General features: G+C 35.8%; 1 protein-coding gene across 1 annotated transcript in view; it reads right to left on the bottom strand.

Annotated features, from left to right (window-relative positions):
* Lemd3 (LEM domain containing 3) overlaps positions 1-13,580 on the bottom strand; it is a 42,715-nt gene continuing 29,135 nt past the window's right edge. Inside the window, exons 5-13 of the mRNA XM_027392308.2 lie at positions 7,766-7,845; positions 7,532-7,677; positions 6,404-6,505; positions 6,190-6,292; positions 5,338-5,516; positions 3,232-3,313; positions 2,524-2,629; positions 2,356-2,434; positions 1-2,144 (exon numbers count right to left, since the gene is read on the bottom strand). Coding sequence (XP_027248109.1) covers positions 1,981-2,144; positions 2,356-2,434; positions 2,524-2,629; positions 3,232-3,313; positions 5,338-5,516; positions 6,190-6,292; positions 6,404-6,505; positions 7,532-7,677; positions 7,766-7,845 — 1,041 coding nt within the window. The 3' untranslated portion in view covers positions 1-1,980. The remainder of the gene's footprint in view (positions 2,145-2,355; positions 2,435-2,523; positions 2,630-3,231; positions 3,314-5,337; positions 5,517-6,189; positions 6,293-6,403; positions 6,506-7,531; positions 7,678-7,765; positions 7,846-13,580) is intronic.

The following is a 13,580-nucleotide window of genomic DNA, read 5'->3' as shown; positions in this document are numbered from 1 at the left end:
TTTCTTTAAAACAAACACGCATTTTTAAAAAACCTAATAAATTTTTAATTAGAATGTTTTCCTTCTTTTTTAAACAGAACAAAAAAAAAGATTACATCAAACAAGAACTTTTCAAATAATACCTAATTATTATACACATTCCCATCTGTCTTCTAGGGAGGACTCTTGGTCAGCTTAATGAGTTCCAGGTAAAATAAGCTGCATAATAGTATATATTACAATAATAAATGTACAATGTTTACATGAAATACATCTTAAAAGCAAGAAAAAGATGCATCTGCATCCAAAGGTGACCTGTTAAAATGCCACAACTATTTTTTACATTCACTCTTGCAACAGGTTACAAGATGGGGTCACTAAGCTCAAATAAATCACTATGATGCACATAAAATACAGAAAGACTGGTTACTTTATATATTATATATTTATACTTTTAACACATTAGCATCTGAGACATAAATTGAGAATTTAACATTAACTCTCTTCTGATAACAAACATTTATTCTTCATAAACATGGTGCCCACAGAAGCACACAGGTAAGGCACAAAGGGTTTTCTTACAGAATAGTGTGCATCATGTTTACTAAGCAGAAAACGTGCATATCTGTGCAAGTTCATGCTGCAAACCCAACACATACACAACAAAAAGAAAGCTGAACTTAAACAAGTATTGCAATTGGTAATTCCGGCTGTTTCACATATTCATTTGGACCAACAATGATATATCCAGAAGGTTATTTTTCAAAAGGCCAATTTTTAGGTTACAAATAAACCTTGATCAATAACTTAGTTTGATCTGAAATCATAAGCAATAATAAAGTAGCTTTACTGAAACAAACACTGACACACAAACCAATGGTCATTTGTGCATTTTCTACATTGCAAACTTTAATGGCCCAACATTCCAAGGATAATTTTTCTAACACATTTTGCTGCAACAACATGCCTGCTCTACACTGAACATAGAACAGGAGCTATAAACAGACTGGGAAAATGACATACTCCCAATAGCACTGTTATAGCCCCGGTATTTATAATAAATACAGCTTTTCACAAAATATTTTTCCAGTATCTGCCAATTGCTTCTTTATTGCTCACATAAATTTGAACTCATTACAACTGGTGCCAGAACTTTCACACAAATCATACTCAGGCATTTTATATAAAATCTATAAAAGGCATTTTAAACATGTATCTAATACTTCCAGGTATTTGGCTGTTTGATCATCTATGACAGTACAGCCATATGTATATATCTGTGTGTATATGTACATATGTACAATTACATATGTACATAAACACACAGCTATGCACATACATATATACACAAATTAGATTATGAATAAAATAGAAAGCTTATTGTACTGCTAATGCAGACATTCTCACAAAACAAGACTTTCACTACCATCAGTATTTATACATATATACAAAAGCCAATTTAAGTACATGTACATCCACTTACACATGTATGTAACCATTAAAACCAAATAAAGTTCCCCATATTCCAGCTGCAGCAAATGAACCTTTTACAAGCAACAGAAACCTAAGGTTAAAGTGGGAAATGAACAGTTTTACCACAGTAGCCTGTAAGGAACTATGCAGCTGACTGTATACAAAAATTCACATTCGTTCACAAGAAATTATGGAAATATAAAAGGCTGCTTCGCCATGCCTTTCTGTGGTTATCTAATCACTCTTGGTGCAAAAATATAACCACCATCTCTGAAACGCTTCATATAAAGTCAGTGCTCCTTGTGCACAACTTCAAATGCAGTGGCTTAACTGAGCTCCAGAGCCTGAAGAAACCAGTTATTCTGCCTACTCAGCATTGCTGCTGCACTGCTAAATCCCTTTGCAACTTTCAAACAGCTGTCCTCACCAATAAAAATATTACATACAAAAAGCATTTTAAAAGGAAGACGGGAAGCCAAACAGGAACTTTTCCTATTTAAATAAAGTCCTAGGACTGAAGGGATCTCTTCAGGAACTTCCTTGAGAATTGGCTAGGCCAGTCCGAAGGCGTAGGTGCGACATAGAGTTCATATGTTTATTTGATGGCTTCAAAGGAGTGTTGCAAGTAAGAGCTTGGGGAAAGCGATGGTGGTATCTATCTAGTCGTAAGTATTTTACTGTAACCAACTTCCCTGTTGTAAGATAAAAACAGTATTTTAGATCTGTAAAATTATGTTCAGTATTTGCAGAAAATTAACTGTTGTAAAGACTAAACACAAAACAAACTCATCTAAAATTATTATTCAAAAAATGCTAACCTAAAATTATTCCATTTAAAATAAGGCATAATCTAAAATGCAACTAATTTCCCTTTCCAAATCTTTGTAATACTCAAATTCTTACCATCAAACCAAGAGCCATGCAATGCTTTAAAAGCCTTTCCAGCATATTCCGGAGACAGACATTTAACATACACACAACCCTGTAGAAGAAAGCAGAGAGAGAAAGAACAGTCTTAGTTTAACAGCAACAGATACAAAATACTGTGTTCAATATTAGACATGACTTTACCTCACGTGAGTTTTTGTCTACTGCAATATGAACAATGCCATCATTATCGCTGCATTTTTCTAAAATTGCTTCTTGAATTGCCAAATGCCATTGATCTCCTATTTCCCTGAAATTAAGAGAAACAAAATCAACCATGCTATTCCTACTCTGTATTCACTGCCTCTCACACTACAGTATAACAAATAAACTCAGTCACTCTGTGTATTGTTATACTTGCAATTTGCTTCATTTCTTTTTCCAGACTAGTGTTAGCATTAAAGCTGCAAGAGTAGAACAGTGTTTCCTTTCTTGTTAATTTATTTAATATAAACACTACATTCCAAGCTTCTTTACCAAAACAAAAGGTCCCAGGTCAAACACAGTGCATGGTCATTGCACCTCAGCAAGCGCTTCAAGAGTACCTGTTACAGCACACATGCTCGTCTCTCTTACTGTGGGTGAGTCATAGATAGGAGGGCAAAAGGAAAAGCAATTCACTTTCAATCTGCCTAATGCAACCAAATGATAGACTGGGACTGACTTCCTGATTGCTAAAGCATGCAGGAGATGCCTTTGCTTGGAATTTAGCAAAGGAGAAAAGCATAACATTTCTAGTTAGCAATAGCTTTTAAAAGTTTCCAATTAGACACAGCCTAATAGAAATACCATGCACTTTATACCCGAATACTCCAAATAAAAATTATATGTGTGCCTGTTTATAATACTTACATAACTGGATCAAACATATTTCGAATCTTTAAACATGGTGTCAGACTATTTGGTGGTGAATTTCTTCTATCTAAATGAAATGCTACAAAAAAAATGAATTGTGTTACTTGAAATTGTTCCATTTTGTTGAAAAACAATCTTTTAGTTCATTAAAAATACTTATTGTGTGCTTTTAATGATCCAGTTAATTAAGGTGGATTAAGACAGTCATCAATATCCAAAACTAATAGTTTGGTGGCAGAAACAGACAACTGACAGTGTCTTCCAGGGGATTAGACTATGGTAAATCCTCGACGATGAAAGGTAAGAGTTCCGTGAGGAAGTGAAGCTGATTCTGAGAACTGAATTAAATTAAAGCAGCAGGGGAGACAAGTGACAGGACCCTTCAGGTAGAGGTGAAGTGTACACAGCCCTGGGAAGAAGAAGGATACTCAAGTGACTGAAAGCCAGTGTGGCTGGAACAGAACAGAAAGGAGAGCCTGGCAAAGCAGAACACAGTCTGTTCAAGACTGTGCTGGCCATATGAAAGTATTCCAACGATGTTATAGTAATACAAAGTCACCCAAGTGTTTTAAGAGGAATCGTATGACAAGATCTAGCTTTAAATATTAACAAAATTGAAGTAATTGTGTGGAAAATAAATTAGGCAAAGTGACTTTAACACAGCCAGAAGGCTATCTATTGTCCAAGAGGCACTGATGTGGAAAAGTGAGGCCAATGGCACCACACTGACATGGACAGGAGTACATCCTGTTCAAGGACCAAGCAATCAGAGATAAAGGACAGCCTGAGGATGACTTCCAGATAAATGGAGGAGCCAAGAGAGAAGCAGTACTACTATCCGGACTAAGGTACCAGAAAAGTGACTTTGGGAAGAGACAGCAAGCTCACACTTATGTCTCTCTGTAGTACTCATCGTCTAGAAGAGGAATTTTCCACAGGGTACAAACATCAGAATTATTATATGTAAATGAAATGAAGCCACCACATGGGAAAAGACGAATTAAAAAAAGTAAAAATGAGAAGACAGCTTTGAGAAACTGCAAAAAGAGGAAAATCTAGAAGTAGGAAGAGGAGGGGCATGGGACACAACCATACGACTGGAAGAAAAGACCAGGGCAGGAGAGGACCAGGGAAAGAAAAGGTGCTAATGCCAAAGCCCACAGTGAATGCTTGCTGAAGGGGGTCAGCAGCCACAGGTAAGAGTCATGTGAAATCATTTAAAATTGTTTCTAGTGTCACACAGTCCTTCTGCATGCAACTTTCCAAGGAAATAATTTGTTCTTAGCATTCCTTTTCTCATATGATATATTCTGATTATATGTGGTTTTCACTCCCTCAACTCCACCCAGATCCTCTCTATCCACTAACCACCCAACTCCATGATTAAAGTCTATTAAAGCTTTTTACAGTAAAATTGATTGGGGGGGGATGATATATTGTACTCTTAGAAATGCAATTTTAAAACACTTCCATTTATCTTTTCCAGGAATACTGTTTCCAAATACTAATAAACAGGATTTGGTAGGAAAGAGGATTTACTATTATAATTCACTTATATACTGTTTTACATACATGCTTCTCCTGTCTAGGCTTATAAACTCCTTTTATATTTTACTCTCTCTCTTTTGAAACTACACACTATTAAGAAAATCAGGCAAAGACAGAGCTACACAAGAACCCTGGAAGGGGACATACTCAGTAAAGGATCTTTGCGAGAAACAAGAGGAAGGCAAGCAAAACTTGGGAAACAGAATGTTTAAGTCACGCTTCCACATATGTGTATGTATATGTATAAATTTAATGTATACTGAATACATATTAACAATAATTGTAACAATGACTCATGTTTGATGAGAAGAATGCCATTAGAGCTATAATACTAAGCTGCTTTGTTAAATAAAAAGGGAAGGAAGGTCAAAGGGACATCTGTCTTTATTACAGTACAGACAAACCACAACTATTCTAACATTTATTCCCTCTAAGGGTGCAGCTGGAAAGGGAAGATTTGGATTCACATATTTTGAATTAGTGTTTCAGTTAAATATATAATGTATTTTTTGAAGAATTAGGAGAAAAGCTTTGGTTTTGCTTGAAGATACATACCTTGGCCTTGCCATACTTTAGAAGGTATTACTAATATCTTATCACAGGATGCAGATGGCTGGATCCACCGCCAGACCAGAAAATCTGCACCTCCTATTCTTCGTGTTTCCGTGCGCACTCTAGATTCATTAGCAGCAAGGAAGTCAACGGCTCTATCCCAGACTTTCTTCATCTTTTTCCTATCACACAAACAAAGTGCCAAATGTACTCTAATCTTGGCTTGTCATCTTTTGGAAATGTCTGAATAGTTATTGTTAACTAGCTAGTCTGTCATTTGTCTCTGTACCCCCTCCCACCCCATCCCAGCTAGTACCACTCTTGACAAGTAATCTAAAGGATAACTTAGATGCCTGTGTGCCTCACCTTGCCTCAAGTTTACCGAGTTTCCATCTACAGAGGTGAGCCATGAGCATGTACATCCTTCATCCATTAGTGATGAAGATGTGCTACTGAAGATCCATAGCTTTCAGAATATAGATTTTCCCCCCACTTTCGCAAAGTTAGATTCTAGCTTTCATTTTAAAAGCTTCAATAATAACAACATAAGTACTTAAAATATTACAAAAACATATAACTAGCTTTTGTCTGTCTCTGTTTCTTAGTATAACAAAAACTAAAGGGATAAAGAGGAAGACTGACAAACAAGAATAAAGAAATGCAGGAATGAGAATAACCCAGTATTACACACCTGAAGTCAGGAGGCGAGTACAAGTGTTGAAAGGAGAGGGAAAGCACTTTAAAGTCTGCCAGTCAGGCAGGTATAGTTAAGAGAGGTCACAATTCTCAATAAAATCCCAGTCTCCCACAGGTACCTACACTCTGACTTATCTCAATGCACACTGATGTACACACCTGTCATGGGGCTGTATTAAGGAATCTCGAACATGTGGAATAGGCATATAAGGTTGTAAATCTTTATTTTCTTGGCAAGCTTCATTATGACTTCGTAAAACATCTGAAAATAAATCAACAACTTTACAAGTAAATCAATTTCTGACAACTATGTTGTAGCTTTATCACATGGTAACTGTTCCAGAAATAGTTCAAGATTTTACAAATTCCGTACCTATAATCTTTACCACCATATCGTACATCTGCCTCGTTTCCTCTTCCTCCTTAGTCCAGCGGTATTTCATGTAACGTAGAACAACACAAACCATCACTACACCTGCAACAATCACAGAGTTGGCATTAAGACTGTGGTCAGCAATAGGGAGGTACATTGTAGCTAGTATAACAAAGACCATCTCCACTGCCCTAATGGAACAATGGAGTCAGTAACATTGTAGCTAATAACAATGACCATCTCCACTGCCCTAAGACAGTAAGTGCAAAGGTTTGAATTACCTGTATTATAGAACTGCACAGAAAAACTTACTATTAAGCACTTTCTCAAAATTTCACCCCTCTAAAAAAATCCTTCCATTACATTAACAGGTGAGTATTTAAGTCCCTACTATTAAATGTTTCAGACTTTTCTTTCAGCACTAAACTACTAGAAAAGTGACTTTTACTAAACATACGGAATATTAAAGTAAACTGTTATGTTTAAAGAGCTAACAAAAAAAAAAACAGAAAAGAGGAATAGTTCTTTATTTCCTATTATGAAATATCAAAGAACCTAAATTTAAAAAAATTCTCACAAATGACATTTTAAACCAAAAATTTAGAGCTTGTTTTATTTAAAAATAAGTTTATCTTTTCTATTTCCCAATTCTATTTTCTAAAAGTAGGTTTCCTTATACATAATTTGCTCCTTTTATGACATTTTCATGACAAAGTTTTCTCTCATACACTACTATTCTCTAAGCCCTTAGGTCCACAGTTGCCATAAATAGCCCTCAGCTTTACTGTTATTGAACATGAAAATATCTCCTCACAGAGGCGAGGTCACCAGCTGACAGTCATAATTTGGGGACTTTAGGAGGTAGACTCTAGCTAGAAGAAATAAGTCACTGGTGGCAGGTTATTAGAGATACTTGTCTCAGCCACTTTCTCTGCTTCCTGGACGCCATGCTATCTGCTCTGCCAACCCTCCTTCCACAATGGACTGACACTCTCCATCCTTGTCTAAGTCATTTCTGTCAGGTATTTGGTCACAAAGTTACACAAAAGTACACTTATTATTTAGAGAAGACTTCTACAGAAGGGAGAAGGTTCCTGACTGACACTGAGTGAGACACTAATAACTTACCTAAGCACAACAACAATAGTCTGTGGGCTACAGTAATGAAAGCACGTCGGAAACGACACCAGAAAGACATCTGGGGTCTGGTGGACTGTAAAAACTGCACATCAGTTATATTTGTCAGCTCTTCCTCAGGCCCATAACCAATACACCTATTTAAAAATAATTAAGGTTAGAGATTAAAATTTATAAAAAGTACTTCTTACAATACAAAATCAAAGTGTGAACTAAATCCTGTACCTTATTCCAACATCTTTCCCATTTTTAAAAATCCACAGCAATGAAGTATTAAATACATCTTCATATGCAGGGTCTAAATCCTAACAAGAAAAAATAGAGAACCATTGTCAAAAGTCCTATGTAAACCATCACATAAATAACATTCTCTGTTTTTATCTTAACCACATAAACAAAATAATGAAAACATGTAACTCAGTACAATAAATAAATAAAGAAAAAAAGAAAAGTCATTTTTTTCATGATTCCAATATAACCACTAATAATATTCTGCTATGCTTTCTTTCTAGTTGCATTCTATTTACAGATTTTAGTTATTTGTTAAGTCTGTTTTCAAATATCATTGTGATAATGAATTATTTACTGTTTATAAATGGAACAGTACTTTCAAATAAACAAATGGCAAATTACTGAGACTTGAATTTTTTTTTTTTAAAGAAATGTCTGTTGAATACACCAATGGATTCTTCAATGACACTGGAAATATTTTTCATTGGGTCATACTAGTATTTTCTAACTCACTGGGAAACTTGCTTTAGGCGTATTCAATGTGTAAACACCAAATTGTACAAAGCACAGCTAACTCTGCTGGGTATCACGACTTACACAAAACTGTTGCTAGGATTTTTGAGCTAATGAAGGTAACACACAGGCCATCCTCTTGAATTTGCTTTATAGAAAGGGTATCTTTCATTCTCCCTCTTTATGTAGTAAGCAGAATCTTTTACACAAAACAGTACTGTTTTATTTCTGAGATGGTCTAGCTAAGTAGGCCGGGCAAGCTAACCACCCCTGGATCACAGGTGTCACTACTGCACCAAACTAGAATTAGTTTTCTATGCTGAAACTTAACATTTGATGCATCTGACAATGGTTTTAAGACATACATTATTGGCAGCTATTCTGAAAATCAAGTGCATCTGGAAAGGGTGGCATGTGTAAGTACACATGCATACATACCGCATCTTAAAGTAATACAACCAAGAATTAGAAACCCAATGTGGACAGTTCATATAAAAGGACACAGGAAGGTACGAATAGCTATGTGCCTTTAATTTAGAGAATATTCTGTTTACTTTGAGATGATATATGCTACACACCAAGAAATAACACTGGGCCAGGCATGATGGTGATTCTCTTTAACCCCAGCATTCAGGAGGGGAAGGCAGGTGTTTCTGTGAAACTTGGAAATCAGCCTGGTCTATCGAGTTTCAAGCCAGCCAGGGCTACACAGTGAGACCCTGCCTCAAAAAAAAATGAGTAATTTAACCAGTGACTCAATGGAAACTTGATTTCTGGTTTTGCTTCTATTTTTTGAGACAGGGTTGATTTTTGTACCAAGCAGGTCTGGGACTAGATCTTAGTTCCATTACGAACTATATATACACACACTGTGAAGAACATATATTATCTGTGAGATGTACCACTTTTAGCTGCTTCTTTAGAGTGTTCATAACTCAAAGTGTCATTTGTTTATTCACCATTAAAACTAACAGGTTACGGATTTAGTTGGTCATCCAAGAAGTGGAATGGCTTAAGAAGGAAGGCAGACTCCTACTCCCAGTCTAACTATATTCTAGCTGGGTGACACAGTTACTAAACCTCTGAGCTTTAGTTTTTCCATAAAGTAGGCTTCAGTGCCACTTACCTTATTAGATCACTGTGAAACCAAGATCAGCACACAGCACTAAAGGAAACTGAGTACTTGATAAAACCAGTTACAAAACTCCCACTTTTTAGAGTACTTTTTTTTCTTTTTACCAAATTTCTATCAGAAGATTTAAATTTTGCATAATGAGAACTAAAGAGAGACAAAAGGCAGCAAGATAAAAATAAGACCAAATTTAAGTGGAATATGTAGAAATGTAGAAAACCAGAATATCATACTATTTTCAGAAGCATTGCTGATCAAAAGAAGTAATAATTGCTGAAAGCAATATCCCCATCCCTGGCCTCTCGAGAATACTTGATTTTCCACATAAATCCACTTTATCAACAGCGATCAGGGTACCAAACTAAACTATGAAAGTCTTATCTGGCCACAGCTTGCCACATCTGAAGCTATCTACTCTTCAAAATCTTAAACATTGCTCATCGTGTCAAAAGTTAAACAGGTTTTGAAAACAACTTAGAAACGGACACTCATTACATTACCCCACAGAAAATCATCAAGAAATGCTCCATAAGCACTTTCAAAGGAATACAAAGCATGCATTTCCTAAGTGCTCCACCAGAGGGACCTCTTCACTTTCCACAAACGTAAATCAGCTTTCACTACCAAATTATGGAAAGGCTCAATAAAAGCAGTAGGTACGATAAAATCTATTCATTAAATAAGTTCATTAAAACTCCTTTTGAAGGAGAAAACAGAGTAAAGAAAATGACAATAAAATGTAATGAATCAAAGTGAACAAAACAGAAGTATCATATTGAGACTTACTCATCATGGCTACCGACAATGCACTAGGACCCAGGAGGGCCAGTGCACATTTGTGGAAGCTCTACGTTCTACACTTGAGCTGAGCCAAGAGGCTGTGAAGTGATTGGTTCATTTACCCCTATAGCCAAATAATGTTAACTGTTTTGCAGATGAAATCATAATATAAACACATAGAATAAATACAAGATTTCTCTGTAAACAGAAGGCTTATTGTATATACATACTTTATAATCATTGTTTGGTACCATGTTTGGGGGAGTTCTTATACTGCTACACAGATAAAATAAGCTGAGGCTAGGCTGGGCTAAACTGCCATTCTAAATTAGGCAGTAAGCTGAACAGAATCAAAAGCACTTTATAAGCTAATGCTCTTTTAAAAAATAATTTCCTTTCTAGGACTATTTCTTAAGGAAATGACTAGGAAAAAAGCCCCAATATAATAGTTACATAATAAAATATTAGCCAACAATTTAAAATATTAAGCTGTTTCTAATGACAGAGGCAAATATATATAATTCTTAGAGTAAATATATGAATATTTATAAGTGAGATATTTTTAGTCATACTAATTTTAAAGATACACTTTAAAAGACTAAAGTGTGCTAGACCAAATGCTACCAGGGATTACCATTCTACAGTGAATATAAGACTTTTTTCTCTTTATTTTTCATTAGTTATGATGGTAATTTTGTATTGAAAATAAAACACTATTTTAAGAAATGTTTAAGACACTTATCTAGAAACTGACACTATTTTTTACAAAAAAAGAAATCTTGTTTAGTGATTTCTGTTTGTTCTGGGGGTATTTTTGGCAGCTATCTAAACTGAATCTATGGTGTGGCAACCATATGATTTCAAACTTGAACACCTAAAACTGAAACTCCAAAAGAAAGGCTGCCTGGCTGAGACCCAACCTGTGCCAAGTCTAACTTCGGGCACCTCCCCCACTCCTTTGAGCCTCATATTACTGCTAAAGCACAGTCACAATCGAGTGTTGGAAAAGTGAAAGGCTGAAAAAGCCTTGCATGCCAATCCCTGCCTCTTCAAGTCAAATTCTGATCACCAATACTATCCCATTTCTTTAGTCCTTCAAGTGCAGGAGTCAATTTTAAGTCCTGGTAATATTCCAAAATATAACTACAACTTGTCCCAGAAATGTCTGATCAAATACAGTGCTCATCTTGCTATTATCACCTCTGTGAGAGGCACTCAGATTGAAGAAACCCAACAAATCAGAAGAAAGACAGGTCTGAATAGCCTGAATACAAGAACACCAAAAGGCAGCCTCATCAGGGGCGGGGAGATACTCAGGTACAAGGGCAAGGACCTGAATTTGGATCCTCAGAATCCACATAAAAAGCCTGGCGTGGAGGTGGCATGCTCCTATAATCCCAGACCTGTGGAGGCAGACAGTGGAGCCCTGGCACTCATGGGCCATACAAGTTTAGGTGAATCAGTGAACTCAAGATTCAATGAGACCCCATTTTTCAAAGCAAGGGAGAAAGCAAGGGAGAGAGACAATGTTACTAGTAACCCCCCCTCAGGCACATTTACCCTCATATACACACACCATTATTACCAAATTAGGAAAAAGCAAAGAAAAATTTAAAGAAGATAAAAGCTACCATTGGATCGGAGAACCTATCCAATTGTCAGCAGATTTGGGGAGCAGAAATCTTGAAAGAAGAAACTAAGAAAAAAAAATCCCTGCCAACTAGGAATATCATATCCAGAAAACTAACCTTCAAAAACTAAGAAATATTTCCCATAGAAGTGTTGCAAAGTGGGCTGGAAGGATAGCTCAGCCGTTAAAGGCTAGGCTCACAACCAAAAATAGGAGTTGTAAAGTTCAATACTATTAAAAATGCCTTACAAGAAAAGCCAAAAGGCATCTAATATTAAAAGAAAGATGTAAGTAGCAACATAAAAGCATATAAATGTAAAACTTACTTATAAAGGTACACATAAAACAAATCATCCAGAACACTGTAATGGTGATACATGCATGAATCACTTCAAGCTACAGCATACAAATTTAAAAAAAAAGTCTTAAAAGCTGTAGAAATGTTAATGTAAAGAGCTATAAATATTGAGGTATACAATCTAAAAGACTAGAATATGGCACTGATAACATAAAAGAGACAATAAATGCAAAAGCAATTAAAGCATTTCACTACAAAAAAAATTACAAAAGAGAATGCATGACAGGAAAACAAGTTTTCCATATAGAAAGTAATTAGAAACAGCAAAAAAAAAAAAAAAAAAAAAAAAAAAAAAAAAAAAAAAAAAAAAAAAAAAAAAGGTTAGGTCAAATGAAAAGAGAAGCAACTTAAGTGATACACTGACAGCTAAATGAATGAAGAACACCCAACTACCTCCTATGTGTCAGAACCCACTTTAGATATAAGAAACATGGGTGACTATTTTCACAAAACTTGTCAAATTTGACCAGTCAGAACATATGATGATAAGCAGCTCAATCCCTTAGACAACATAGCAATTATATTGACATATATACATTAGATAACTCACATATATGAAGGAATTAACGACAGAACTGGAGGAACAGCAACATACTAGCTGACGGGAGATGGCAGCTATACCCAACTTTCAAAGATGAAAAGAACACCCAGATAAAGATCAATAAAGAGGAAGACAACTTAAATACTACAGACCAGACAGAACACACAGACACAAGCATTTCACGTAAATGAACATCTTCCATATTTTCCCTTTGTGGGAATGTCATACATGAGTACAATATATTTTCATCATACTTACTCTCCCTCCCCTCTCTAACTCTTTCCCTGTCCCTCCACAAATCCCCCTCAAACTCATGTCCTTCCCCTGTAAAACTTGTGTGTGTGCTCACACGCACACATGTGCATAATTTACTGAACCCAATTAGTGTTGCTCATGTGTACTTGGGTTCAGAGCTAACCACATGGTGATGGGCAACCAATCAGGAACTTGTACCTGAAGAAAACAAACTCTCCTCCCCTCAGCCATTGATTACCTCTAAGGACTCAGATTGGGTGAGGCTTTATGTGTATTTCTGTGGTTTTGGGCAAGTATGAAAGCAGAATTCATTTCTAATTTTATTACTTATTAGAGAAAATTAATACTAACCTCAAATTCTTCAAAAAATGAAGAGGAAGAAACATTTCCAAACTTATTTAATTAAAAAATGTTAACATTTATATATTTATTCATTGTGTGTGTATATGTATGCATGAATATGTACATTCAATGGCTCACATAAGGCAGTAAGAGGACTCTCCTACTGTGTGAATCCCAGGGATTGAACTCAGGTCATCAGGCTTGGTGGCAAGTGCCTTTACCCACTGAAACATCTTCCAAGCCCCCAAACTGATTTTT

Source organism: Cricetulus griseus, assembly GCF_003668045.3.
Source record: "Cricetulus griseus strain 17A/GY chromosome 1 unlocalized genomic scaffold, alternate assembly CriGri-PICRH-1.0 chr1_0, whole genome shotgun sequence".
NCBI lineage: Eukaryota > Metazoa > Chordata > Mammalia > Rodentia > Cricetidae > Cricetulus > Cricetulus griseus.
The sequence above is the reverse complement of the archived record's forward strand: the minus strand, read 5'-3'. Positions and strand labels throughout refer to the sequence as shown.